The sequence below is a fragment of the Eucyclogobius newberryi genome, unplaced genomic scaffold (assembly GCF_026437365.1).
Source record: "Eucyclogobius newberryi isolate DKJ021-1_F unplaced genomic scaffold, fEucNew1.0.hap1 SCAF_1, whole genome shotgun sequence".
Taxonomy (NCBI): Eukaryota; Metazoa; Chordata; class Actinopteri; order Gobiiformes; family Gobiidae; genus Eucyclogobius; species Eucyclogobius newberryi.
The window spans coordinates 38921090-38946381 of record NW_027315723.1 but is presented as its reverse complement, the minus strand read 5'-3'; the positions used below and the strand labels follow the sequence as shown (position 1 = coordinate 38946381).

General features: G+C 41.2%; 2 protein-coding genes across 6 annotated transcripts; one reads left to right on the top strand and one right to left on the bottom strand.

Annotated features, from left to right (window-relative positions):
• Positions 1-123: 123 nt before the first annotated feature.
• Positions 124-17454, bottom strand: mia3 (MIA SH3 domain ER export factor 3). Of its 5 annotated transcripts, XM_072445912.1 has the most exons (28): positions 17283-17454; positions 16253-16386; positions 16073-16159; positions 13472-15722; positions 11592-11924; positions 11047-11177; positions 8436-8567; positions 8068-8089; positions 7877-7965; positions 7735-7812; positions 6214-6324; positions 6073-6144; positions 5881-5985; positions 5683-5805; positions 5523-5610; positions 5393-5445; positions 5218-5308; positions 5003-5141; positions 3322-3484; positions 3206-3241; positions 3068-3135; positions 2659-2744; positions 2410-2523; positions 2084-2146; positions 1885-1931; positions 1777-1812; positions 1002-1356; positions 124-927 (listed from the first exon to the last, which is right to left on the bottom strand). In XM_072445912.1, the coding sequence occupies exons 1-28, from the start codon at positions 17401-17403 to the stop codon at positions 689-691; spliced, it is 5367 nt and encodes a 1788-aa protein (XP_072302013.1). In that variant the 5' UTR covers positions 17404-17454; the 3' UTR covers positions 124-688. The 5 variants fall into 5 exon arrangements, with proteins under 5 accessions (XP_072302013.1, XP_072302003.1, XP_072302023.1 ...); XM_072445902.1 differs by having other exon boundaries at positions 1777-1931; XM_072445922.1 differs by lacking the exon at positions 1777-1812.
• A 404-nt stretch (positions 17455-17858) lies between these two features.
• Positions 17859-22954, top strand: taf1a (TATA box binding protein (TBP)-associated factor, RNA polymerase I, A). The gene is made up of 11 exons (XM_072445886.1): positions 17859-18097; positions 18263-18404; positions 18511-18671; positions 18805-18918; positions 18999-19197; positions 20479-20594; positions 20842-21000; positions 21090-21156; positions 22450-22564; positions 22652-22806; positions 22888-22954. Exons 2-11 carry the CDS (start codon positions 18275-18277, stop codon positions 22926-22928), a joined length of 1257 nt encoding a protein of 418 aa, XP_072301987.1. The 5' UTR covers positions 17859-18097; positions 18263-18274; the 3' UTR covers positions 22929-22954.
• The last annotated feature ends 2338 nt before the right edge of the window (positions 22955-25292 follow it).

Genomic DNA, 25292 nt, shown 5'->3' with positions numbered 1-25292 from the left:
GTTGAGTCAGAGTATTATCTGGTCTAAAAACACATTTCATAAATCATTTAGCAATAACTGAGCTGTATAAATAAACTGACAACAGGACCTGCCCAGTAATGAGAGGAAAGTGGAGTAGAGCGATGTCTTTTAATTTCTTTATTATTAAAACTAATACCAACATAGTAAAATAAGTTATACATCTGGCCATAAAGTTGCACATTTGTTTTACAGTCCATTATCAAGCAACAATGTTTGGAAAGAGTGGTTCTCCTGAAATGCTCAAAGCTAAATCTCCTTTTCACCTTTTTAAAAAAGAATTTCCACAGGAAATGACATAAAAACGGCCCCTTTTAAAATGAACGCTCTCTACAATTTTTAAAAGATAAAATGAGAATAATCTGTCATTATTGCACACGAAGCTGTAGTCATCCTTATTGCAATGAAAGAAATACTTTTACAGTGAATTTATTTGCACGTGTTAAAGGCGGTGCAAAGAAAGGGAGAGTTTTCTTATAGATTTGTTCAGAAACCAGCCAAAGAGGACGTTTCACTTTAAGTGAGCGTGGGCACAGCGCTGTCCCTCACAGTGGATGGACCAGGCCCAAACGAGGCGTGAGTCTGTGCCTCTGCGCTCAGACCCTCTGCAGCTGTGGGACGGTGACGTGGGCTTTGGGCTCAAGGGGGTTCAGGTCCTGTGGCTGTAAACTTAAGGCTCTGCTCCAGCTGGACCCACAGCCGCCGGAGGACTTTCTGCTCCTGGTTTACTGTGAGCACCAGGGTTTTGGAGGGACTCAGGAGGAGGACCATAGGGGCCACTGTACGGAGGGAATGAGCCCGGGTGTAGAGCACCTGGAGGGGGCAGGTCCATGGGGGGGCTGGCCCGGGGCCCTGGGTAGCGCATGTCGGGGTGGAAGGATGGATGAGGTCCCATGGGCCCTCGAAGAACTGACAGAAACATCACAACATGAAGGTCAATGAACAGGGCACATCAATCTGAAGGTTAAAAGTGGGACACGTACCATGAGGGGGTGGGCCGTAGTGCGGAGGACGCAAGTGTGGCGGCGGCGGACCCCGGAGGTCCATGGGGACAGGTCTGGGCAAAAACGCATGTCCGTTGGAGGGGCGCGGTCCAAAATCTCCCATTGGCATCCCTGGGTGTCCGTTGGCCGGAAGTGGGGGGCCGTGGTGAGGAGGGGGCATGCCCGGTCCATACGGCCCTGGACGCATGGGTCTGTACGCTCCGGGGGGAGGCAGCCGGTTCGGGGGCAGCAGGGGCTCATGTGGTCCAAGCCCAGGGGGATGGACTGGACCAGGGCCGGGACCGGGACCAGGACCGGGACAGTCTTTGATTGGAGAGGCGAACAAACCAAGACCCTGAACACAAACGTGCGTCAAATTCACACAAACAAAAACAGATTGTGTCACAAACAGCTGAGCACACACAGGGCCATCGATTCACTAACACATTCACTGTCCAAACATCTCAGGCACACAGAGACCAACATGCACAACATTTGAATGCTGTTAAACTCAAACTATAAGTTTCAGGCAAATTATTCCTTCCCAGTTTGAAGGAGTTTGTGAGGACCTGGTGAATGAATGCCACAACAAAACATTCAAATTACGATCTTTCATTTGAGAGAGCAAAGCGTAGCTCTGGAGACTCAAAACAAACATTTAGTCCAAATTAAGTGAAGCTTGGACCGAGGCCCCAAAGTTAATGTGCAGTGAAAACCACGTCCACCAGAGGTCATAAGAGGCCCCTGTGACCCGCTCAGGGGTCTTTGTACTCACAGGCTCAGGGCTCTCAGAGGAGACCGGGCCCTCGGCCTTAATCAGAGCAGGGACACATGAATGAAGAGGGCAACAGGAAACTAAAGAACAAGAGGAGAAGACACTTACAGGGGCCTCCAAGTGGACGGGAGAAGAGTTACGAGGACCCATCATTTCTGCAAAAACACAAGATCAGCTCATTTCAGAAGTTGCTGCGCAAAGCCCATTAAAATGATGGAAAATGTTTAAAATGTACAGAACAGAATTATTGATTGTTTACAGTTTTGTATGTGTTCTACACATGGACATAAAGTATAACTGGACTCACCCATCCCAGACATGTGCTTGTTGTCCATGTAACGTCCATGAGGGTCCGATGGTGGTCTGGGCCCTGCAGTGCACAAAACACTATTATTACATAGTAAAAGTAACACCTGTTTTCTAAATGACAGATTACAGTGTCTAAGGAAAGGGAGTGAAGACAGGAAACGGAGGACACTGAAGACTGCGACGCTACAATGAGGACACAACTTAAAACAGAGAAGCTGAAAAGAAGTGAAATGAGGAATACAAAATAAATCATGTTTTTCATAATAAGAGGAAGGAACTCGGATCAGGGAGGAAGTGTCCAGCCAAGAAAGTCCTGGAACTCACCATACGGTTCTATTTTGCGGCCCACAGGGGCCGAGGGAGGACGCCTGGGTCCCTCGATCATGATAGGAGGAGATGGAGCTCCTCCGCTCACAGGAGATGGTCCATAGGAATCACCTGTCACAACCAAACCATTTACACACAACAATACACACAGGACATGCCACAGGACGCCCTCACTGTAGCCTTCACTGGGAACAAACGCTCTGAAAGCACTTAGAACGCTCGGTCTAAAGTTAGTGAAGCCCTTACCTTGACGAGGTCCAGCGAACTGCCCGGAATTTGGTCTGAAAAGAGGGGCCCGCTTTTCGTTCAGCTGGGACGTGAGAACCGTCAGTCTGAAAGGAAAAGATGTTTTACAATGAACACATTTTCCTCATCTGTACTTGTCCAAACATCTGACTTTATGTTCAGGAGCGCTCGCCGAGGCCCTCGTTCCTAACCAGCTTATCATGAACAAAGAAACTCAAACTAGATCTGCAATAACTGGTCCACGTAATCAACAACGATGATCGAAAAAGCGTCTACGTAGAGGAGGAGGCGCCGCTGGATCGCTCTTTAAATAATGTGGCAGATGGAACTGGTACATTCACATCTGGGGCCAACTTTGATCGGCTCAAAGCAACAGCATCGTTGTTGGTTGGAATCACTTTAAACTCACTTGTCTCGTAGCTTTGACGCTTCAACCTTCTCCTGGTTTAGAGCTCGTTCAGCATTTCTTGCAGTGATCTACAAACACAAGGATAAGTTTATTGTATTTATTTATATTTCATTACACAAAAAAGAAAGCGACTCTTACCCAGTTTGAGTGAGTCTTGTTTTCCTGTTCTTTTATCTACAAAACAGAAACAAACATGTGTCAACTCTACAGCTTATTCCGGTCTCAAACGGCCCTTTAACCGCTCTGGTTCATACCTGCTCCTTGTACATCTCCTCCGTCTTCTTCATCTGCTCCTCCATCTCGTTGATGCGCTGTCGGAGGACTCGGACCTGCTCCTCTGCCTCCGTGGCTTTCCCTCCCACCTCCGTCAGCATGCTTTCTTTACTGCGGCGCTCCATCTCCTCTTTTGTCAGTCTCCTGTGAAGGGAAAACAACATGTCTTTGCTTAGAGCCCCCGAAAATAGAGCCCCTGATATGTCCAAATAGAACCCCTGATATAGAGCCCCTGAAATGTCCGAATAGAGCCCCTGATATGTCCAAATAGAACCCCTGATATAGAGCCCCTGAAATGTCCGAATAGAGCCCCTGAAATGTCCGAATAGAGCCCCTGAAATGTCCGAATAGAGCCCCTGAAATGTCCGAATAGAACCCCTGATATAGAGCCCCTGAAATGTCCAAATAGAACCCCTGAAATGTCCAAATAGTGCCCCTGAAATGTCCAAATAGTGCCCCTGAAATGTCCAAATAGTGCCCCTGAAATGTCCAAATAGTGCCCCTGAAATGTCCAAATAGAGCCCCTGAAATGTCCAAATAGAGCCCTGAAATGTCCAAATAGAGCCCTGAAATGTCCAAATAGAACCCCTGAAATGTCCAAATAGAGCCCCTGAAATGTCCAAATAGAGCCCCTGAAATGTCCAAATAGAGCGGTCTCTTTGCTGTAAAGCCTCATCTCGGCGATCTGTCAGCACGTCATGACGGGCAAACCAGGTTCTCACTCTGAAAGGCCTTACAAAAACTTCTGGTGCCAAAAACAAACTTCAAACACAATTTTCTCAGACAAATATTTTGCTACTGAAGCCTAAACTTCGCAGTCTGTTTTAGTACAAGTACAAGTATCTAAACAATAAGTCGATTACTTTTGTACAGACACAGTGCCGTTATGTGTAGTTTAACAGCAGGCTGTGGTTTAATTTCCATCTAAAAAAAATATATTTAGAATTTGCTAGAATCTTATCTGTTTAAGTTGAGGTTTGTAGCCCTTTGCTGTACTTTCATGTTTTCAGTGCATAAAACAGCATGAGAAAATTAGATTCCTGGTTGCCGGGTGAAACAATCTCTGCTCAGTCTTTCTGTTCAAGAGTCAGAGCAGAGCCGTGTGATACTAGGACAGTCCGTTCACAGCTCCTCCAAGTACACAGGCTTTCAGATAGAGGGCCGTCCTCCCGTATTTTGGATGGTGTATTTTATAAAGTGGGCGGGCATTTTATTAGTAAATCTTAGAAAAAAAGGAATATTATCATTAAATTGGGCAGCATTTGGGAAGCATTTGACAATAGTCCGCCATTACAGTTTACAAGTCAATGTGCATGCTGCATGCTGATTGGTCGACGAAATTTGTGTGCTTGGCTCTGATTGGCTGCCGAGCCGTGGTCCGGAGAATGCCGAAACTACTCGTTTTTTTGCCTAGTTGGACAGGGGTGTTTTCAAATCCTATCTAAAAGCCTGGAAGTACAGCATCTCCTCTTGAATATTCTAATCCAGAACAAAGCCCATAACTTCTTTTACCCAAGATGTACATAAAAAGTTTTAAGTTAGGTTTTTCCTTTTCACTTAGTTCATAATCTCTCCATAATGCGTTATATGTTTGGGCTCTTTGGTCTGATTTGTCTGAATCTGAATGTTTTGACCAGCCAAAGTTTGTGTTCTGGTTCTTACTGCTGCAGAGCGCTCTCCTTCTGCTGGTACATCTCCACGATGATTTCGTTTTTCTGCTGGAGACTCTTGTAGTGGTTTTCCACGAGGCTCTTTTCACTTTTGATGGTGGCTATGGCGTGCTCCAGCTCCTGGTGTTGTTCTGTGGAAGTTACACTTGTTGAGATGCTACAACACTCGATCTTGAACAGCTTTGGAACATCAAAAGGACGGCAAACCTTCTAATGATTTTCTGGCCTTCTCTTCAGTGTGTAGTTTAGACATGAATCGGTCTCGTTCCTCTTCTACTACTGCAAGTGTGGTCTGAACCTGCGAGTACACACAGTTATCGATAAACAGAGCTACCAGCCATTATAAAAATATATATCTCAGTTTACAATGTCGTTGACTTACCCTTGAAACGTCCATCATCTGCTTGATTCTGTTCTTTATGGCTGTCGTTTTATCTGTGGCAGTAGTTTAAACACAATTAAAGCGTGTGTTTGAGTTTGATTTGAGAAATACTAGACACTGCTCCGCTTACCGACAGGCAATTCTCCGTTAGCACAAACTTTGGAGTCTCCTTTCTGCACATCACACGCTTCCAGGTCTGACAGAAGGTCCGACAAAACCTACCGACGCATTCAGAAACACTACCGTAAGTTGGTGTAAAGAAGCGCATGTGAATTCACGCCGTGACTGACCTCTATGTTGTGATCTTTCTGGACCAGAGTGTCTTCAAGCTCTTTTTGGGATTTCTGGTAAACTTTAATCTGTTCACTCAACTCTTTGTGTTTGTCCTCCCGGCTTTTAATTTTCATCTTAAGCTGCAGGTGAAACATGTCAAAAACAATGAATATGTGGACAAAAAGCATATATAAATATCTAAGTTGGTGGCTTACGGATTTATTTTCTTCTTTTAGCGCGGCGTAGTCTTTCTCTAAACTTTTGAGTTGGATGGTTCTGGCATTGTCGCGGATCTTTGCTTCGTCCAGGAGAACAGTGGACTGCAACAATAAGATGATTCAACTCAATATTTAAAAACACAATTACATTTTTAGAACATTCATTGAAACACACAAAAAATGTCTTACCTTTGCCAGCTTTTCCTGAATCTCTTTCCTGCGTTGCTGCAGCTTCTCATTAGATTTCTCCAGTTTTTCAATCTGTATAAAGTCATGTTTTAATGTCTAAAGTCAATATGTGGCAGAAATATCATGTTTTATTAAGCTTACCTGCTCTCCATTTTTCAAACAGATTGTCCTTTCCTCTTCGATTTGTGATTGACATCTATACTTTTCCTGAGCCATTTGTTCATTTTGCTTTTCAGCTTCAGATACTTTTTTCTGTCAACAGGAAATAAATATTAAAAAGAAAAACTTACAATGGATCAGAGGCAGGAAGTATTGTTCTTTTCAGAGTAGATTTCTTACAACATACTTTTACTTCTACTTGCACAAGTAAAGGTTTTGGTTCCTATTTCTACAGTGAGCAAATCTACTAGTGACAAAAGCTTTGTATGAACTACATTAAATGCTTTGAACTCTTGAGTTATGATTGTTTTTGTCACATTTATATAGCGCTTTTCTACCGTCAAGGTACTCAAAGCGCTTTACATCAAGGAACCAGTCACCCATTCACACACACACCGGTATTCGCAGATACCAGGGGCGAGTCAATACTGCTTGGATCAGAAGACGAGCACTCTACCACTGAGCTACTGCCGCCCTAATCTGTGCATTACTAAGTGTTCTGTCAGTCCAATCACATTCACTCATACATCATATTTTAAATATATTGTATGTCCAAACTGTTACTCAGTTCTCAAGTGGTAGTTTCTCCAAATACTTAAAGGTTGAATGGACGTTTTTTTGGCACAAATCTGAGTCTTATTTCCTCGTGGCGTGGACTGCCGATTAGTCCTGCCATGTATCAATCATAAAACGCACCTATCGCTCACCTGCAGCTGCGTGTGGCTCGTCCCCACGTTTCCGCGTGCCTAAGCGCATTGATCTATCATAATATAGTTCCCTCAGTGTACGGGGCAAAATGAAGACGGAGATAGACAGTTTGAGCTGACGCAGAAGTGGACGGAAATCGACAGGAGACGAGAGATGCGATGCGATCCGTCGCGCTGATAAACAAACGCACGTGTGTGTTGTATCAGTCCGCACGGGGGAGTGGCATGTGCACTTCCGCCTGCGTTCTCAAATCGCCGAAAAATCGTCCATTGCGCCTTTAATTATTCTTCCTCTGATAATTATTTTGGCCACTATTTTTTACTTGAGTATTATTATTTTAAAGTAACATTACTCTTGCTGAAGTACATAGTTTGGCTAATCTAGCCAAAAAAAAAAGCTTACTGGACTAAATAATGAGATAGTTGACATTTTCCTCCTAAACAGGGGTGTCAAGATTATTCAGTTAAATAACAATGATTCAGATCACAATATAATCATAAGAGTAAAAAAGTTAAACCAAATCTCTAATGTAATTTCTTCTCATAATAATTACAGAGATAAAGAGAATGAGAGCTAAAGAACTGTTCATCAAAGTTAGCAGAATATAATCACACAGTTGCTATAATAAGAGTCTGTGCTTGACTGTGCCTCATAATAATATGGTACATATAATTTATCACAATATTTTATTACATTTAATGTTTTTCCCCAAAGTATTATAGTGACTGGATCAGAGACAACCAAACAAAGTCTATCCTCGTGTGGCTAAAATCAAATATTAACCAAACCTTTTACCTCTAGAGCTCTCATCTTCTTAAGTGCCGAGGTGGCTGATACTGCAGACTCTTTCTGGTTTTCTTTTAGGAGTTGGGTCTGCACAAATCAGAAACAGAAATGAGGGACTCAATTACAAACACCCCCTCCTCAAACGTCTTACCTGTGTCTGCAGTTCTGCTATTTTAACCAAGGCTTCATTCTTCTCCCTTTTCAGCAACTCAATTTGTTCATCAAGTTTTTTATGATCCACTTTGTTCATGCAAAACAAAACCACAAGCACAATTAGCACTTGCTAATTGCTAGAAAAAGAGGGAATTTACATCACGCCCGGTAAAAAGAGGAAATACATACCAAGATACTCCCTTTTCTTTACCTAGAGAAAATAAATGAAAAAACTGTTGTATTAATAATCAAGCCATTGTTCATTTGTTGTCATACAACGAAGGGTCACATTCTTTTTTTTTTTTTAACTAAAGATCAGTTTCTTTCCTCTTGGTTACAATGTTAAAATAAAAACAAATTAATGCATTTATGAAACAAGCTTTTTTCATTTGGCCTCATATTGATAAGTAAAGTAAAAGTAACAGCTGCAAAACAAACCCGTTCATTCTTAAGATTTACATTCAACATTTGACCTTTTATCAAAACCAAAATAAAAGTTGGACAATCTAAATATCTCCATCTTTTTGTGTACATTTTGTGGCTCCTGCTGCACTTACAGCCAACACGGTCCTCCAGAAGAACATGCTGAAGGTCAGGATCCCGACCACCGCAGTGACCACCACAGCCTCCCAGGGGCAACCGAGCAGCGTCTGCCCTGGTCTCCACTCATCGGGCAACAACGCCATCATCTGCAGACAAGCAAACACTTTTGGGCTTAAAACTAGCAACATATGTGAATATTCATATCTTATTCGTCTTATAAATGGCAGAGTATGATGAATGTGGAGTGGAATAGCATAGAGACTATACACACTGATATCTTTGTACTTGTGACGCAGCAACTATTAGCAAAACAATGAGAAATAAACAGTAGATGTCAAGAGCTGTATTGGATTGTCAGTATCAATTTAAAAACGACCAGCTATGAAATATTGTATAACAGAAAAGTTAAAAACATCACAATCAAACAGCCCTACAATGTACATTAATTCAGTTAGTCTTACAGTAATTACAAAAACAACTCAAAAGATTTGTGGGCAAGGACAAATCTACTTTAAAAATCACACTTATACAGCTTGTAAACGGCGCTTGGGATTGTTTACAAAGATGACCAGACAAACCTCCAAATCATTTTTTGCTAATGAATCTCAAAGACAAAAAAGTAAGCAAAAAGAGGAGTGAAACAACTTCATAAACAGCTGCATCACTTCTGATATATTTATCACACAACAGAAGGACACACATCAGAAGACATTTCAATGAACAGCAGGTTTGGTATTTAGCTTCTTAAAATCTCCATTGGTTTAACATCAAGCGAAATGAAAATGATCTGCTGTGGAACGACACAATCCTGAGCTCTATCCATGGGTGTCATAATGATGAACGATTAGGAATGTACGTTTAACAAATTAAAATAAATACATGCCTTCTTTTGACGGGTGAAAAGTCCCAAAATATTGACTTTTCAGGGGTTTCAACTTGTTGTTACATGCATCATTTTGAGGATGTTTTTTCCCCCATTCAAAGAGTATAATATGTAGTTCTAAATGATCTGGCAATGGTCCTAATTTCCCATCATCCATGAACAACAAGAAGATGAAACCAATGAATTAGATGTCCAACCATAAATCAGCAGTAAAATTAAGCTAACATAATGAAATAATAATTAAAATAGGAGCAAATCCAAAGCCAACTATTGCCAATAGCATTAATATTTTTTTTAAAAAGCCATGTCTTGTCTTCTGTGTTTACCTGCCTTGACAACAGATGAGAAAATCAGCATCTCTGCCATATTCCATCATATTTATCTTGTCATTTACTTAAATTCATTATTGTCCACTATGTCACAATAAAATAACTAAATAACATACAATAAATAGTCAATGAATTTAGCTGTCATATAACAAAGCCAACCCAAGTTCTCTACAAACCCAGAAAACCTTGCAAATAATCCAATAATCTCCTAATTTACGAAAGGGATTAAATACAGACCTCCAAAGAAAATAGAAGTAATGCTACTGCCCTCACTGTGCACATAATAAACAGACTGTAGTGCATTCATTGAACCTTTATCCTGGATTACACAGCGGACATGAGCCGGTTCAATAAGACAAGACTGCGCCTAATGTTGTTGAGCTCGGTTTCTGTGGCTTTAACACGTCATCATCTCAGTGGCACTGTAATATGCTTTATTATTGTAGCATTCTGCACTTTTTTCATTGGACTTTCACACTCGGTTCACTTACACGCTGCAGCTCCTTGATGAAAAACACGTACACATGATCCTGTTCGTGGACGGGACGCGATTTGGTGTCACTGTCCATGCCAAAAACCCGCTCAAAACCAGTCCCCGACTAGATTAGCTTTAGCTCAGGTGTTAGCTTCTCTGGACAGTTGGATGCTAACAAGCCGCTATGCTACTACGGATGTTTAAACGGGCAGAAATACGGATATAAATGCTTAAATGGTTTCTAAAGAGTTACTGGTAAGTTTCTTGATTTTGAAGTTGTAGTTCGCACGTAGTAATTAATAAAAAGGCAAAACAGTCCCGGCAGCTGTCAAGATAGTAGTGCTCCAGTGACCGCTACACCATCATCAGCTACAGGCAAAATGTCAAACACGGCTGTAACAAAATGAAAAATCTGATCATTTGACCTCGAGCGCGCTGGTATTAGCTCGAGTCTGTTTGTAATAACTCATACACATATCCAAGGATAGTAAAGGCCGGTTTGCTGTTGTTTGCAGTAGGAGCCAGCTCAGTGTGAACTTCAGCCTTTCCGCTTCAGTAAACACGGAAGGTGCGTTCAGGGAACACGCGGGCAGCGCAGGGGCGTTCACGGGACACGCATTGTTACGGTTTAGCCAATCTCATCACAAATATATAAAATATATTAATAAACTTCTCGTGGCAAGGGTTTATTTTCAAGAGAGTTTCATTTGTCAAAAACGCTGAATGCGAATCTCGATAAACTACAAACTAAACAAGTCACAAGTTACACATGCTCCAGTGCCACAAGAAATTTAAACTTCGCTCTATCCATTTTTAGATGTATTATTTGCTCAATATGTACAAGTCCTTATTTATATATCCAAACATTAAACACTACTTGCATAAGAAGTAGTTTGCATTGATTTCTAAATAGAATAGGCTTGAGACATTAAACTCACCGCAGTAGCCCATTCTGTAGTTTTGCTCTTGACCATTGCAGTAGTACACTGCAGGTAAACAAGTGCAGTAGAGAAAACGCTCACTTCATCTTCATGAAACTCAGACGGGGGCTCCAGAGTCTCCATGGCTCCTGCAACATGGAGAAACAGGGATTTCGACTTTAGCCTACTTTTACACATTTGTCAAGATTTTTGAACAGGAAAATTACATTTCATTTGAGCTTGAGATGGTGAAAGTGGCATTTGGAGACAATGTAAATTAAATACTGTAGTATAGAAGATGTTTGCTTCCGCCCCAATACCACACTTACACCTATTATTATTATTTTTAGTTCAACCCATTGAGATAAAAAAAATATAAAAACATTTCACAGTATGCAATAATTAAATAGAACAACAATGACTACAAAAATAGATTGTTAGGAGAAGCATTTAGCATTTTAGTTATTTTTTTAGCATCCCAACACTATAACAATTATTATTACAGTGTTGATAATTAGTAAGGTAGTTGAATTTGACTGAATTGACACCCCTCCATAACTAACCTGAAGGGGACTTGTCCACTTCCACTCCCAGCCCCATATCCAGCGCGCTCTCCAGTGTGGACTGTGGGACTTTGGTCATTTCGTCTCCTGTTCCAAAACCCTGCTGATTGTCTTGGTTCCTGTTAAAGTGCCCACCCTCGTCCTCCACGCTGACATCTGGCACAGTGACATGAACTGGATCCACATTAATCCCCTCAGGTTTTGTAGTGTCAGTGACCTGCTCCTCCGGATGAGTGGATGTGAGGTTATGGTCGTCCTCTGCATCTGTGGAGGTTTCACGGTCCATATCCTCAACTATAACAGACGCATCTGTGACATTCAATTGCTGGTCACCTGGGAATAAAACAAAACATATCAAGATTTATTATTTGGGGACTGCTGTTCTGCTTCCAGTAAAGTCTAAATGTGACATGTCCAGATTATAAAAATAATTGGATGGTTTAGGGTCTGAAAAAATATTTCTAAAGGAAGACCAGATTTGACCTATTGTTTCTGTTTTAAATGGAAAAATGTCTATAAAAAGCCATGGAGCAGGTTAAAACACCCTAATGCCATTAGTAGCCACATCCTCATTCGGTCCAAATAAAAGAGCATTACTTCCTTATCAAACTTGCAGTGCATTTATGAAACATGGTTTGTCTTTGTAAACAATGGCAGCTGTAGCGCCGACAACGCCAAAGAACAATTTACTCAGTTACATCCTGTTATAAAGCACTGGCCCGCTTCACTCTCGCCATCTGCTTTGTAACCAGCACAAAACATAAAATATAGGGCAACATATTAGTGAGAGAAAGAGCATTAAAGCGTCACAAAAGCCAGAGCATAGCTGAATATACATGATATAAAAAAACTAAGTCAATTATTTGAAGAATAATTCAAAACTGACTCCAGCTATGCCCAGTTCTGGAGTAGAGATAGTCACCGTTGCAAATGCTACATCTGCTCGACATCTGTAAATTTAACTGTAAATGTTGTGTACATAGGAAGCCTATTCTTATTTTGATCTTATAGTACATTTACTTTTTGATTCTATATATCTTGTTCTTATTATTGTTCATTGTTGTATGTTGCCCGGTATCACCAAAAGCAACTTCCTATGTTTATGAATTTTGTTAATTGACAATGGCAATAAATGTTGATTCTCTAAACGCTAAAATATACTAATTTAATGTACAGAAAATGTCATAGAAACTTTTAAGGAATGCTAATGCTGAATCAGTATCAGTTTAATAGCTATTTGTCCAGCGTTTGCACTGAAAGCATGAACTTGTCTATAATCAAACACATCAACAATCAACTGCTTTAAACAACTTACTACTACTAAGTTACATACTAGTACATGAAGTATGTCACCTTGATATTTAAAAGCCTTTAGTAAACATTTCCATGAGTTCAGAGGCAGCCAGCCTAATGCCCTGGCACAAACCACAGGTGCTGGGTTTCTAGCCCTGCAGATATCTGATGCCCTCACACTTCAATTCGATTACATGCCATTTACTCACATTTTCAAAGGGACTGCCAAAATACTGTAGCAACAGTCTCTCAGGATTATACATTTTGCGATAAGGTCATTTCAATTATAATTTAGATAATTTTGAACATCTGATGATGTCTGACATTTGATGCCGTCTGAAATGAACAGTTGTGTTAGAGAAAACTACTTGCACCATAATTCTGTCCTCCATGTTAGGGCAACCAATATTGGCATTAACATTACTATTACAGCATGTTAACTGGTGATTGGCAATGACTTCGGCGATTTCACTTAAGGCAACTCGGGGCATTTTAAGAACAGAAGCATTTCTACAATAGCGTGGCTGACGCAAAGCAAATATGCCAATTTGTCACATGAAATTTGCCTCCATCGTAATGAAACTCACCGGTTCCACCATCCTGCATCCCTTCTGCTACGGGTGCACTGTCGCTGACTGTAGAGTACTTGTGTCTCAGGCTGAAGGCGACTTCCTGAAAGTCATCTAGAATCTCCGTCTCCTCATCTATGTTTGACCCAACGTGTTGATCATCACTGTATTTCGACTCACGACCGTCCAAAATCTTCTCTACCGCATCCAGGATTGAATTTTCCCTGGACTCCAATATGCTTTCTAATGCATTTTCTATCTCTTGCACGTTGCCCGTTTGCATCTGGCGAGTGGCTTGCAGCTCCGTCTCCAAGTCTTCGAACATGGCTTCCAGTTTGAAGAGATTCTTGAGGCCCAAATACTTCTGACAACGCTCCATTTTCTCTTCGGACAAGTGTTCTCTTAAAACGGTCAATCTCATTACGTCGTCGCTGTAGTCTGGTTCCAGCTCAGGCGTGGACTCCACAGGCACAATGTCGGGTGTATGGGTGTCTAAAGCTTTGTCTGTTGGACTTAATGGACCATCTGCTCCATCTTCTGGCTCTGGTGTGGAGATTTGAGGCACATCTGGTGATTCAATAGGCTGAGTATTGTCAACTGTGTCCATTTGTGGTAAAGAAAGTGCATTTTCATCTTCAAGTAATTCAACGTCTCCCTCTTTAAAATCTGGCTCTGTCTCCTTAATACTCTCCTCCATAATGTCCTCATCCATTGGTTCTTCCGTTATAGATACTGATTGACTGTTATTGTCCAAACGTTCTTGGTTTTCTTCCATTTTTCCTTCATTTTCTTTTTCCATAATATCCAAATCACTAATTTCTACCTTTTCAATTGGAAAAAATTCATGTGAATTGGTCTCAACATCAAATGCAGTTGTATTTTCTTCCAAATGCTCTTCTGGCATCACTAGATCACGACTTTCTTGTGTTTCTTCAGTGGCATTTGTTGCATCGGATCCATTTGTTTTTTCATCTAGTTCCACAATTGTGTCATTATCTTGTGTTGGAAGATTCTGACCCTGAAGGTTGCCGTTTTCTTGACTTAGCAAAGCTTCATCTTGTGTGGACTCCTCCTCATGAACCGTATCACTCTGTGGCGCACCTTTGACTATTTTCAAAGCTGTTTCATCATCAGGGTCGGCCACCTCACTTTCACTTTCTAACATTTCAGCCTCGCTATTTGCCTTTGCATAGTTTACTTCTTGCAAATGTTCACTCTCCATTTCTTGTTCATGTTCTGGATATTTAACATCTAGTGGTTGTTTGTCAGCTTTTATTTCCTCAAATGTTTTAGGAGGTGGTACAAAATCTTCGTCGTCGTCGTCATCCTCCTCATCTGAGCTTACACCAACTTCATGCACGGTTTTCTCTCCTCCCGTTACAACGGAGAAAACAGCGTCTCCAAATGACGACCACATGCTTTCGTCAGATTTTTGGTCATCCTGTTTTTCAACCAAAGAATCAACTAACTTAACATCATCTGTTGTCAACAAAGGAGTTTCAACTTCCAGTTCTTCTTGCATTTCTTCTTCTGCTGGGGTTGTTGATGCAGTAGTCGTTTCCTCAGTAACAACAGCGTCAAATGTTGTCCCAAAGCTAGTTTTTAGTTCAGGAATCTGTGCGTTTCCAGATGGAGTAACATGTGGTTCATGAGTGTCTTCTGAGTGAAAATGCTCCTCTTCTGAATGTTGTTGGAACGTCTCCTCTTTGGTCAACAAAGGAGTTTCAACTTCCGGTTCTTCTGACATTTCTTCTTCTGCTGGGGTTGTTGATGCAGTAGTTGTTTCCTCGGTAACAACAGCGTCAAATGTTGTCCCAAAGCTAGTTTTTAGTTCAGGAATCTGTACGTTTCCAGATGGAGTAACATGTGGTTCATGAGTGTCTTCTGAGTGAAAATGCTCTTCTTCTGAATGTTGTTGGAACATCTCCTCTTTGGTTTCATTGACTTCCGCGATAACTTCAACATTATGGTCTTGCCATGTTGGCTGCTCATTCGTACTGTCAGGTGTCGTGTCAAGTGCAACTCGTGTTTCAGAAGGCGTCATTTCAATCTCTTTTTCAGTCTCATTTGGGGAGGCATTTTGTTCCTCTTGGACATCACTCTTGTTCTCCTCTGGTGGATTTGTATCCGTTTGTATAGATTCTGGGACTTGGTATGATGTAATATTACTTGGATCTTCACTGCCCTCATTGAGAAAGCCTAATAAATGGTCCACGTCATAGCTTTGAAATTTATCAAATCCAGTTTCAAAACAGACAAAATCAGTTTCCTGAAACAGAGGCAGAAGTCATCATGATTTGTACATTGGCTATATTTGCCATATATAAGTTTATGAACAATTTGTTTTTCAGAGCAAAACATAAATGAGCGTGTGATGCTGCACAGCCGTTTATGCACTGTCCCTCGTCCCACTTATTAAGAGATGAAAATTATGTGTTTTTTATGCAGTAGCTGTATACACAAATGTTATAATCATGTAATGAGAACAACTTTGTTGTTTGCCATCTAAAATCTTCAATTCCTCAGCAGTTTTGAACTTCTTCAAGAACAAAACTGCTGATTAATCAACCGTGAGGGTAGATTATTGTAGATTACTATTATAATGATAAGGTCCCATACCTGAGCTGGAACTTCAAATTCTTTGTCTGTGTAAATGTGGTTTATTGCGAGAAGATCTTTAGGGAAATACCCAAAGCTACTTCCAACCTAAAAAAAAAAAAAAAAGACATATAACACATTATTATTACATAGTCTGTAACTTGTATGTAAAACTGCTGGTTTCGGGCAGTAGATACTTACACTTCCAGCCCACATGTCCGCCCTTCTGCCGGCTAGTTTGTAGTAAACATAAACAGTTTCTGATTTCTTAAAAGAAAGAAATCTGCAATCTGGTCCACGGAAATCCTCCAAGGCTTTGCCACGGACCAAGAGCACTGTAAGAAAAATTAAAAAAAATATAACTTTAAATCTGTGACTCTCAACTGTTTTCAGTTGCAACCCCCAAACACACAAAATAGGCTACTCATACTTGTTTAATTTAATTTTCTGGACCTAGGCCTAGAAACAATATGTTAGTCCAACAAATACTATTATACATTTTACACTTTATTTGAAAAGTGTCAAGCCCTAAATCAAGCTCATGTTCTAACCCCCAAAGTTTAGAACCACTGCTTTGAATAACCAGTTAAGTTGCCAATATTGAATTGTTATTTTATTACTAGTCTGTATATACAGTCTTGATGCCTAAATTACAAAACAGTCTGACATAATCCCAGCCCATTTGTTTATTTACACTCTAGGCTGTTTACACAAATCTGAACAAGAATATCACACTTTTATTTGTTTTTTGCCATGTACAGTCTATGGGTTTTGTCAGGCCCAATATGTAAATGTTTATGGGATATACTGCTGTTTGGGAGCAGCAAGAGAACAGTATGTCAATATATATTATTAGTACAAGAAGTAAATAATGGAAAACAATGAGGCTAGTTTTACATGACCTCAGCAAAGGTGAACAACAGTTCGGCGCGGGTCAAACTAGGGGGTCGTATTGCTATTTGTAGTTAGCGTTAGCTTAGGACAACACAGGCCGAAAAATACCAGGCAACCGGCCAATACAAACTGCGTCTAAAATACCCTCAAAACTAACAATGATTACCAATAACAAAATAGCAGCACCCCTCTAAGCTTCACAGAGATAAACAGCATCATTGCCACAACAACGGGTGATTCAGGCCACGATTATCGACCGGTAAAAGATAAGGGAGTTTATGGCTAGCAGAGGAGATGGGGATGCATCCCTGTGGAAGTCAGAAACAGACTAACTTACTGCTGCACTCCTCGTCCGCGCATCGTTTCAAGTCAGAGAATCGCTTTTCCAAGGCCGCTGTTGATATAAAATTAAACAAAAGTAATAAAAATCCGTTTTGGTAGATGTATTTTGCTGCCATGTTGGCACTTGTGTGTGTATGTGTGCTGATAGAGCTGCTGTAGTGGAAGAGCAGGGAGGGAGCAGGAGACACGTCAGCACCGCCGATTCACAAAGCTTTCGACGCAGCGACACCATTGACGCAGACAGGGGAAACTGCCTGCTATCAATTTGGTTTATTTGTTTTTATTTTTATTTTGTAACTGTATAAAACCGTCCAAAATGAAAATGAAAATCCACAGCGTCATGTCGAGCAAGGAACTAACGTTAACGGAAAGTCGATCTTATTTTTTATTTATTATTGTTTATAATTACACGTGGAAAGAAACTATATAATTCATCCACGATTTAAACAAATAAATAGGTAATAGGTACAAGTTAGATAATTTTCCGCATTTTTTTAATGTCCCACCTTTTCCGTTTCTTTTAACCAATGAAAATGCACCATTGCTTTTACTTCCTTGTTTGGGACAAGACGACACATGGCCGAAGAAGACACACGAGTTGCACTCAGGAATCCATCTATATATTTATATTCAAGGCAGATTTCGTTTTAGCGAATTTATATTCAAGGCAGATTTAGCGAATACGAATATCCACTTTTGTTGGTTTTATATTATTTGTGGTTGCGTGTCCTAAGACGTTACTTAAAGAGCCACGTTGAAATTGTAAACAAAGTGGGCAATCTTCAACCAAGCAGTCTGTGCAATAATAAGGTAAGCTTTATCCTCAGTTTTTATTTGTGGTCAATGACTAGTCGTACTCCTTTTGCATTTTTGCTGGATACTGTTGTCAAATAAGTCTTAATAAAACACTGCACTGTTGTTATTGTAACTGTATGTTAACAATCATGCCTTATGTCTGTCTGTCTGTCCCTCTAGATTATTTCTACTATGGAAGTTACCATGGATGATATAGAGAATGAACTCCCACAGGAACAAGAAAGTGACCGTTTCTCTGTAGACTCCGCTACATCTGGATCGAAGGCAAAGTTACCCCTTCCTAACATCCCTTTGCGTAAGAGTAAGTAATAAACAAAATGCAGCACACAGCCATTCATCCTCAAACTAACTATTTATAAAGGCTTGCCATCATTGTCGTCTGATGTTCTTTGTCCTTCTGTCTGTAGGGAGACATGAAAGTGGATTCCATGAGAGTACAAGGTTGTGCCTGGAGCAGATCAGAGAAGCCATGTTGCACCACAGATGGGAGGAGGCTGCAGAGTACATGGCTTATTTCCACCAGATATTAGAGGACAATACTCATAATCAAGAAATACAGAATAAAGAGGTATAATTTGTCTCTTTTTAAGTCTTCCTTTTGTAAACAATGAGTCTGTCTCCTGTGCCATTTTCACCTCGACTTGCTACTGTAAATGTTGTAGCTAAAAAAAAAGAAAATGTAACGTAACCGTCTTGTGCAGCAAATTTGGAGAATGGGCATTGAGATTCTTCACCATCATCCAAACTCGAAACTGGAGGACTACAATAACATTTATGAACGTATGAAACACTCAGGAGTAAAGCAGTACTTGACGGTACATTGTTTTTAGTTATTTATTTTGTTACTATTGTCTGGATGAAAACACAAATTAATCAATCAATGTGTATATTTTAGTTGTGTTTGGAGCAGTCTTTTCACTTGCTTCTAATGGGTCACATTCAAGAGGCAAAACACACGTTGTCTGTTGCTGAAAGTTGGAGACATGGAAAGGAAACAACGGCTCAAATAAAAAAATCGACACTAATCCAGGCCTATAGGAGTTTACTGGACTATATTATCTGGTGTGAGAAGAAAGAAGGACGCTCCAACACAGGTAGCTACAGTCATTCAGTTCATTCAGCTTGATTTTTGCTTCTTTGTACTTCTGGTGTTATTAGTAATTAATGCAGTGGGATCGGAAATAAGTACTATTGTATATCATTGTCCTAGTAAAATGTAGGGCTGTGTTCAAAATATCGATACGGAGATATATCGTCACGGGCTCCGTATCAGTCGCCGTATCGATACTTTTCAATGACGTTAATTTATTACACATTGTCCGGGCGGCCGTTTAGAAGCTCCCTCCTGTAGAGGGCGGTAAACAGCGCGTAACTACTGAGACAGGCACACACCGTGAACCAGCGTGATATAAACCAGCGTGTGAAGAAGAGCTTTTGGCTCGAAACGTCGCTACTGTTACACGCCTCCCTTTTCCATTCTATTTGATTTCCTTTTTCATTGATTTCATTCCTTTCACCCCTTTATTTCATCCAAATTCAACGCAGCCCCGGAGCTAACTTAGTCCCGAGACCGCCATTTTAGCCCCGGAGCTAACACAGCCCCGAGGCCACCACAACAGCCGAACTAGAGGCAAAAAAACGGACACAAACCTGACACCAACACCACACACATCTTCCCTACTCTACACTACATAAACCGAACTGTTAAACAATAAAACCGAGCGGTTAAACAATACAACTATCCAACAGGGCCCCGCTGGAGCGCCTGTTAGCTTAGCGTTAGCCGCGGCCACTTCCGCGCTAGCGCTACTTAGCTTAGTGCCGAGCCCGACCCGAAGAAACGGGATTTTAAGACCAAAACAACAACAAAAAGACACAAACAGAGGGTCAACAGACTCCCACACATCACACACATTACACAGACCTTGCCAATTGTTTGGCAACTTTACTTGAATGTGTTCTTCGCATAAGCTTTGTGGATAAACATGAAAAATCATGCATTTTCTTATCCGGAATAAAACAAATGCACATTTGGTAAACTTTAAGACCCTTTTTTCAAAAAAGTATCGGGATACGTATCGTAATGAGGGAATTGTATCGGGACATACAAGTATCGGGATACGTATCGTAATGAGGGAATTGTATCGGGACATACAAGTATCGGGATACGTATCGTATCACGACCCCTGTATCGGGATATGTATCGTATCGCGAGGGTCTTGGCAATACCCAGCCCTAGTAAAATGTGATATTACAGTGCCCCCTGGTACCTATCTATCAGAATCTACATCCGCTATGTCCTTCTAATTGTCATACAATGATTGGCAGCTACCTATTTTACTACTTCATTTATTTAATTATTTTTTTCCTTTCAGATTCTGCAGACACAGATGAGTCCATGCACAACTATTTCAGACAGGCTTCACTGAATTTGAAAGAGATTTTTAAAAACCCTGGTGTCTGGGATCCCTTTATATTGAGTTATGTCGAGGTGAGAACGACACTTTTAAACATATATTATTACTGACAGTATTAATTATTTCAAAAGAAAACAATTCGCAAAAGGAGGTTGAATTTTCTCAACTGCACAATAAGACTGAAGAAGCTTCTTGGATGAGTGGCAAAACGTCTTCGTTCTAAAAACGTTTGTCCATTTGACTGAATTTAACCTTCTTATTGCCACTAAGTATGGAACATTTTAATCTTGCCTTATTCCTGTATGTACAATTATTTTCCAGATGTTGGAGTTTTACGATGACCACGAAGAGGCTCTGAGGGTCCTGAATGACTACGCCTACGACAATGGTTTCCCTCCTAATCCCAATGCACACGTCTATCTCTACCAGTTTATGAAAAGGCATGACACACCACCCAAGAAGCTCATAAAAGTGCTCAAAGTACAAAATTATAATTCATTAATATATTATATTTATTATATTGACCACTATTTACTTATAATGCTTATCCTGTTTGTTTTGCGTTTTAGATCCTTCGTTCCTTAGTCCCAAGCCATGTACTGATGATGGACTATTGCTCTCTTCTGCTTCAATCAGGTCAAAAATCTCCTGGTTACTCAAATTAATCCAGCTATAACTTTATGATCTATACGAGAAACACAATTTCCAGAATTTCTCAGACCCAGAGTACACTGACAATCATTCAAAAATACATTGTACATTTAGGGATCATCTCAAAATGGGTTAGGGTTAGGATTAACCAAAGCTGAAAAGACTTCATATTTTTCGTCTTGGGGGGGGGGGCGTCTTTTTGATGCTTTGAAGCTTCAATACATTGTTGTGGCAGTATTGTTTTGAAATGCTAAAAAACTCTCAGTAACGAGCATTAGGCCAACATTAGGCGGCGAGTGCGTGCGCGATGCACGGCGGGTGCGTGCGAGGAGCACGGCGGGTGTGTACCGAGGAGCACGGCGGGTGTGTACGGAGGAGCACGGCGGGTGTGTACGGAGGAGCACGGCGGGTGTGTACGGAGGAGCACGGCGGGTGTGTACGGAGGAGCACGGCGGGTGTGTACGGAGGAGCACGGCGGGTGTGTACGGAGGAGCACGGCGGGTGTGTACGGAGGAGCACGGCGGGTGTGTACGGAGGAGCACGGCGGGTGCGTGCGCGGAGTACGCGGGTGCGTACGGGGGAGCACAGCGCGCCGTGGCCAGCGCGGGGAGCGGGCGCCGTCGCCAACGCGGCTGGTGCAGAAAAGTTGGAAAAGCTTTTTTGCGGCAAGACGCGGCGCAGCCAATGATCAAGAGATTCGGCTCTAGTAACGTGCTACGCACTGACCGGAAGAAGGACCAACACAAACCCGCATGAGGTTTCGGCCAATCACAGAAGACGTGAGATTCTCACTGTGACGAAAGCGCGTGTTCTGCTTCTGTCATTCTGACATGTCTAAGGTCTAAACTCAGGCAATTGACAATTACAGGTTTTGACAAGAAACATTATTTTCTCACTCTCTCATCCTCTTGAGACTATCTCAATGTGGTCATCTCACAGTTTGGGTTGAATGGGATGTGCCGTAGGGCCCCTAGGGCCCGTGGACCATGTGGATTGAGTAAACAAACATGCGCGACAGGTGACATTATTTGGAGAGTTCATAACTTCTAAATATAAACTTACCAAAGGATGTTCAGGGATGTTCACTAGAGGTGAGCAGGGTCTATCAAGCTACTATCGTTTTATCAACGCGTAAAAATTTATGTGAAGCCAGACAAAGTCTTTTGGGGGGGAGGGGGTCTAGAGAGAGACGAAAAAAATTAAGTCTTTTCAGCTTCAACCTATTTTGAGATGATCCCTTATGAATACAATTAATGTTATTTTTTTTAATGTTTGAAGATAAAACTAAGAAGGCTTTGGGAGTCACTGTGGATATGCTGGACTACTCCTGCTGGAGGAACGACGTGGAAATATGGAAAACTCTGAAATTTATCATTGAAAAACTGCAATCAGAGTAATCAGAATAATACCTGAATTAAAAATGTGTATACTTATTTACTACTGCATGTTGATGTTTTTTCTGTGTTGTGCGCTCAAACAGAGAGGACTTTAAGGATACCGTGTCTGAAGTTATGTCTGGTAGGATGGACTGGTGGCCTGCTCTTCACTTCACCACTTTCCACGCTGCCCAGGACCAGAGAGAGAACCCAGAGCTTTGGAGGCTCAAGGCCCCTCTTGCCAAAGTCCTGTGTCCGGGTAACTGCAGTATGAGTCATTAGAAGCTGCTTCGGCAGATGTCTGCCATAATGTCTAATGCTGTTCTGTTTTGTTAAACAGATCTCACTCTGAGGTACTGCAAGACTGAGGGAGCCACGTGAGAGCGCATCATAAACAACACACAGACCGACCTCTTCTATATGTCTCTAATAATATCTACGACTTATTCCAAATATGCTTTGAAAAAGTTGAGTGTGCCATAACTAGAGTCCTAAGACTTGCACAGGAACAGTTTTGGAGAACGTGAAGACTTTCCTCAGAGACTCCACACCGCTGCACAGATTTTCATTTTCAAAGCACATCATAAAATGTTCAATGTCCTCGCATTAGAATGCCTTCTTTCTTCCTTTGGCCGCTGAAGTTTTAGGATTTACCACCAGGTGGTGCTGTTGTTAAGTTGTTGTGAAAATTTTGATATAAAATTAAACGCTATTGTTGCATGTTTGATGAAACATAAAGGAATAAGAGCTCATGACCTGAATAATAGTTGTCTTTATTACTTTTTTATGTAATGTTTACACATATTCAACCTCCTGAGTTGAGTTAATTCTAATGACCTAAAGTAATTGCAATATGACAAGCTGACAGAACAAATTATTTTACAATCGTTCAGGGAGGATTGGTTCAGAAAGAGACAGTTGTTTTTGCTTTGAGGATTCCCTCCCAGACACAACAGGTCTCACCTGGTCTGGGAGTCATACTCGGGACCCCCATAGTTCTACATTGAAGTGAAATAGTTGTTTAACTCCACAAAGTATTAAGAACAGAATCACATGCATATTTCAAATGCACTCTCCAAGACCTTAATGACCTGAGAACATCTGTGCAGGTGATCACGGTAAATCTATTCAAAGTCCCAAGTCCTGATTTTTATAAAGGTCAGAGCCAGGACTTGTGACCTGTCCTGCTTGCCTTTAGTTGGCCGTGCGCAAAGTGAATTTGAATTTTCAAACATGCTGTGAATTCCCAGATTGCTACAGCAGGAAGTTGGCTTATGTAATGAATGTGTGAAAAATGTATTAAAAGCAGGTTTATATCAAAATAAAAAGGACTCCAAATGTGGAGCTATTCAGATGACTTCTGTTGCAACAGCTGCCCTCGGGCTGACTGATGGAAACGTGGCTGCCAAATGAAAAGCAAACAAAAACAAAGATATGAACAACACACTTAGAAGCTTGGGTTTGGTTTTTGAAACAATAACAATAAGTCCATAATTGATATGCTATTATTTACTGGTAATTATATTAATTGTTTATCACTGCACATTAAGCAGTTTGACTGACTAAGGCTGCAGGCAAAATGACTTCATGGAATTGGGACTCTTATAAGGAAGAAAAACTGATGCCAAAAATATTCTCGCTTTTGCTAACACTGCTCAGTTCAAAGTGACACCAGTGTGTCTTTGTTCTCTGCTGCTGCTGCTGCTGCTACTGCCAGTGCAGCAAAAATAACTTTAAATCATTTCTGTTGGATTCTGGGAACAAGACACGCTTTGTCACTTATGAGAAATTGGAAGAGGTATCCAATGTAAGCTTGTGCTAAAGTTTATTTCACATTTACACATCGGTATTTAATTATTCATATTTTAATTGTGTACTTGCTACTACTGAGGCTCTTGCATTTTGACCTACCACGTCCAAGTCATTTCTCCTGTGGATAATAGACTTGAAATCTATTGTATATTACTATTACTACTCTTACAAGCATTGTGGGACTCATACAAGCATTGTTAGATGCAAGCAAGTGTCTTGCCCAAGGACACAACAGGAGCATGCAATTAGGCTGTTTATGTATCAATCATATAGGCTACAAGACTACAACTACGTACTTGTCTACTTGTACTCTTTAAGTATTTGAAAATAAAACAAGTTATTGGAGGTGAAACAAGACTTTGTACAATTTTGTTATTTTCAAAAGCATATCTTGGCTTGGACAGAAACAGCTTATTTTGGACTAGTTGGAGGGAGGTTGTTGGAGCGTGCAGAGATAAGCAGACTAGAGTGTTGTGTCATGTAATGCAAAGCGCTCTAGGCTGCAGTGCTCACCTGAGGCCAACAAACTCATGTGTTTGGTGCAATAAGTGGCAAATCAAAATGGAGGGACTTTGCTGAGGGCTTTCCAACAAAGTGAAGGAGTGAATTTCCAATGCACTGCACATGGAGCTATGGAGCCCTCTGTTTATAAGGGCAGAATCTTCTTGTTTTTAGGCCCGAGCCCCAGCAGGGCGGAGGGCCTATTGCTCCCGCAACGCTGCCGAAGGCAGCGTTGCAACTGTCTTACCAAACATGCGGGCGCAGCCCGCATGTTTGGTGCCCCGTCGCCCCTGGCAAGTACAGTGAACTAGCCCATGCCGAAGGCATGGATCATGCATACTTACTCCTGCTATGACAGAAATAGTCAACAATTAGTGAATGGGCTACGCCCATTCACTAATTGTTGACAACAGCAGCGCGAAGCGCTGCATT